This window comes from Bubalus kerabau, chromosome X, assembly GCF_029407905.1.
Source record: "Bubalus kerabau isolate K-KA32 ecotype Philippines breed swamp buffalo chromosome X, PCC_UOA_SB_1v2, whole genome shotgun sequence".
Lineage (NCBI taxonomy): Eukaryota > Metazoa > Chordata > Mammalia > Artiodactyla > Bovidae > Bubalus > Bubalus kerabau.
This window is the reverse complement of record NC_073647.1, coordinates 18,247,933-18,252,048: the sequence shown is the minus strand read 5'-3', so window position 1 is coordinate 18,252,048 and position 4,116 is coordinate 18,247,933. Positions and strand designations below refer to the sequence as shown.

Below are 4,116 nucleotides of genomic sequence, written 5' to 3'. Positions count from 1 at the left end.
CCTCCAGGGGACTCTGATACACTCTTGAATTTTAGCATGGCCTTGAAACAGCCATCTTGACTTTGCACATAGAGTCAAGGGGCTGGGGAAACAAAAGCATGTCTTAGATCCAAGTATAAAATTAAACCAAGTGCTAAGCGACTGAAACCAGCCTCCTAATGGATGTACCAAAGAATAAGAACTGTTCAGGTTGGCAACCGGAATACCACCCCACAGGTTTTCTGATCCTTGCAAGAGAGACATCTGCCAAAGGCCCTCTCAGACTGTCAAAACATCCTGGAATATAATATTTGCTTCCAATTCTGCACCCTGCTTTCCACGCTCTCACTTAAAACACTAACCTTTCCCATTTGTGCTCTGACCTGAATTGAGTAAATAAGCTTCTAATCACTCTTCTCCCCACCCCTCTCTTCTTGGTATCCAAGATGAGAGTAGCATGCAAAAGGTTAGTTCTAATGTACCCGAGTAAATGGATATACAATCTAAAATAAGAATGAGCTACACAGCCACTCTCCCTGGCCCCATCTCACCTACCTCAGCAACACTGCTGTCCTTTGGTCTAACTCTATCGCTGGAAAATGGAAAATTCCACAACCAAACATTAGAGCAGACACTTTGCAGAGTACAGCTCACCTCGTCTCCTGTCCCAGAGATAGCTCAAGTCAATAGGATCAAGAAAAACAAGGCTAATGTGATCCTGCAATCCCACTTCTGGGCATATATCTGGAGAAAACTATAATTCAAAAAGATACATGGACCCCAATGTTCATTGCAGCACTATTTACAATAGCCAAGACATGGAAACAACCTAAATGCCCATCAGCAGATGAATGGATAAAGAAGATGTGGCATATATAGACAATGGAATATTATTCAGCCATAAAAAGGAATGAAACTGTGCCATTTACAGCAACATAGACGGACCTAAAGATTATCACACCAAGTGAAGTAAGTCAGAAAGAGACACATAAATATCATATGATATCCCTTATATGTGGAATCTAAAATATGACACAAATGAGCCTATCTATGAAACAGAAACAGACTCACAGACACAGAAAACATACTTGTGGTTGCTAACAGGGAGCGGGGAGGAGGAGGGAGGGATTGGGAGTTTGGGATTAGTAAGTGCAAACTATTATATGTAGGATGGATAAACAACAGGGTCCTACTGTATAGCACAGGGAACTATATTCAATATCCTATGATAAACCATAATGGAAAAGAACATGAAAAAGAATGTGTGTGTATATATATGTAAAACTGAATCAATTTGCTGTACAGCAGAAATTAACACAACGTTGTAAATCAGCTATACTTCAATAAAATAAAATTCTTTTAATTTTATTTTATTTTTAAACTTTACATAATTGTATTAGTTTTGCCAAATAAATAAAATTTTTTAAAAAGAGAGGCAAGGTCACAGGATCAAGAAAGTACAAGGCAGGCACTTTCCTGGCAGTCTGGTGGTTGGGACTCCACACTTCCACTGAAGGGGACACAGGTTCAATCCCTAGTCAGGGAACTTAAGATCCCACATGCCACTTGGCACAGCCAAAAAGAAGAAAGTACAAGGCTGGCAGCCACAACTCTTGACCAGAGACAGGGTCCAACATAAGGCAGAAATTTTCTCAATGAGTATACCCAACAGACAGCAGCTTTCAATAGGGAGTGGGCTCTCTTCTAAACTGAATGACAGCTAGTAACAATTCTCTTTTGCTTCTCTGGCCTTTCTGAATCCTCAACTAATCAAGCTTTAAGGGACGAGAAATAGGGGACCAGCACACCCTATTTGAAAGAATTAGAATCTGAGGTGTTAGGAAATGAAAGATAAGAAACCACCAACATGTGTATAACTCTCCTGAAAGTATGCTGGACCCTAAAACAGCTTGCCTGACCCACTTCCCACTTCAATGGATTATGGTCATCTTGCTTGATTAAAAGCAGTCATAATAGTAACAGAATTCGTTATCCAGAAAATGCTTAATTCAGCTGAGATTAGTTGTCAAGCTAGTATTTGAGGTTTAGGAAGAAAAGAAGTGGACATTTAAGATCAAGTTATGGAGGAAAAAATGTATGATTAGAGTCAATTATATCTTCTGCGAGACAGGAGACCTGATGAATGCCCTGGTCTCTCCAAACAAAGTCCTTGAAACATTAGTGAAGGGAGAGAGCCTGGCGAGACAACAGGAGGCAGGTACTTGGGAGTTGTCTAGTAACTTGGTTGTTGGAGGAGGGACTAGCTCAGGGCCGAGGGATACATCTGCGCTGGGGTTGCTTCCTTCAGATCACTGGAGAGGCAAGAGGCTGAGGACTGAAAACCAGAGAGGGAGTGATTCTCCATGACCAGCAGGATCCCAAAGACAGCCAGCCGCCAGCCTGGACTGCCAGCTCTGAACACACAGCTCCGTCTCACCCAGCCCGTGAGAATTTGAGCTAGAGGGCCAGTATCCCCTGGTGAGTGGAAATCCTGCCACTTCAAGACATGGAATCATCTGTCTCATTTGGAGTGATCCTTGCTGTCCTGGCCTCCCTCATTATTGCTGCTAATGCCCTCGTGGCCATGGCGGTACTGTCGTTGATCCTCAAGAATGATAGCATCAGTCTCTGTTTCACCTTGAATCTGGCTGTGGCTGATGCCTTGCTTGGCCTGGCCATCTCTGGCCTAGTCACAGACCAGCTCTCCAGCCCGGCTCGGCCCACAGAGAAGACGCTGTGCAGACTTCGGATGGCATTTGTCACTTCTTCTGCAGCCGCCTCTGTCCTCACGGTCATGCTGATTGCCTTCGACAGGTACCTTGCCATCAAGCAGCCCCTCCGCTATTTCCAAATCATGAATGGGTTCATGGTCGGGGCCTGCCTTGCCGGGCTGTGGTTGGTGTCTAACCTCATTGGCTTCCTTCCCCTCGGGATCCGTGGATTCCAGCAGACCACCTACAAGGGGTCCTGCAGCTTCTTCGCTGTGTTTCACCCACGCTTCGTGCTGACCCTCTCCTGCGTCGGCTTCTTTCCAGCCCTACTGCTCTTTGTCTTTTTCTACTGTGACATACTCAAGATTGCCTCCACGCACAGCCAGCAGATCCGCAACACGGAGTATGCGGGAGCCCTGGCCAGGGCTCACCGGCCCCCACGGACCCCCAGTGACTTCAAAGCTGTGCGCACGGTGGCCATTCTCATTGGCAGCTTCACTCTGTCCTGGTCGCCATTCCTTATCACGAGCATTGTGCAGGTGGCCTGCCAGGAGTGCCACCTCTACCTGGTGCTGGAACAGTACCTGTGGCTGCTCGGTGTGGGCAACTCCCTGCTCAACCCACTCATCTATGCCTATTGGCAGAAGGAGGTGCGGCAACAGTTCTCCCAGATGGCCCTGGCTATGAAGAAGGGGCTCGCCGCATGCCTTCTTCTTCTCTCGGCCAGGGATGGGGGTCCAGAGGGGCGCAGGGAAAGTGTGCGTTACATCACCACCATGTCCCACTCAGAGCTTGAAGGCTAAGATGGTAAAGGCAGACCAGTTTCAAAGTGCCTCTCCCTCGCTTTGCAGAGCCCCAACTAGGAGATCAGATGGAGCTATAGGGGAAAGAGAGCACTTGCTTCTGGCAACTGACCACCCACTGTACCCCTGCATCCCCTCACCCTCTATAATCAGCTTCCCCATTTGCAAATTTCCATTCCTCCCTGCCCTTCTTTTGCAATGAGTGTGTTTCTCCTATACAGGTATACTTACTTAAAGCAACAAGTGTACTACTGGAAAGATGCTTAAACTCAAATCTTATTTTTGAATGCACTAAAACAGCATTGTCTAATAGAAATCTATTGCAAGCCACCTATGTAATTTTAAATGTTCTTGTAGTCATGTTAAAAAGGTAAAAATAGAAAGAGACAAAATTAATGTTTCATTTGCCTCAATATACCTCAAACTTTATTATTTCAACCTGTAATCAATATAAAATATCATACTTTTTTTCATGCTAGATCTTTGAAGTCTACTGTGTATCTTACCTTTACAGAACATCTCAATTCAAACTAGCCATGTTCCAAATGCTGAAGAGCTACACATGGACAGTGGCTATCAGATTAGACAGCACAGTATTAGAAAAATGAGGTTCTGTTCTTTGT

The 4,116-nt window shown here is 45.1% G+C and overlaps 1 protein-coding gene across 1 annotated transcript; it reads left to right on the top strand.

The window, feature by feature from the left end:
• The first annotated feature begins 2,485 nt into the window (after positions 1–2,485).
• On the top strand, positions 2,486–3,493 carry GPR119 (G protein-coupled receptor 119). Its single transcript, XM_055562867.1, has one exon. It carries the CDS (start codon positions 2,486–2,488, stop codon positions 3,491–3,493), a length of 1,008 nt encoding a protein of 335 aa, XP_055418842.1.
• Positions 3,494–4,116: the final 623 nt, after the last annotated feature.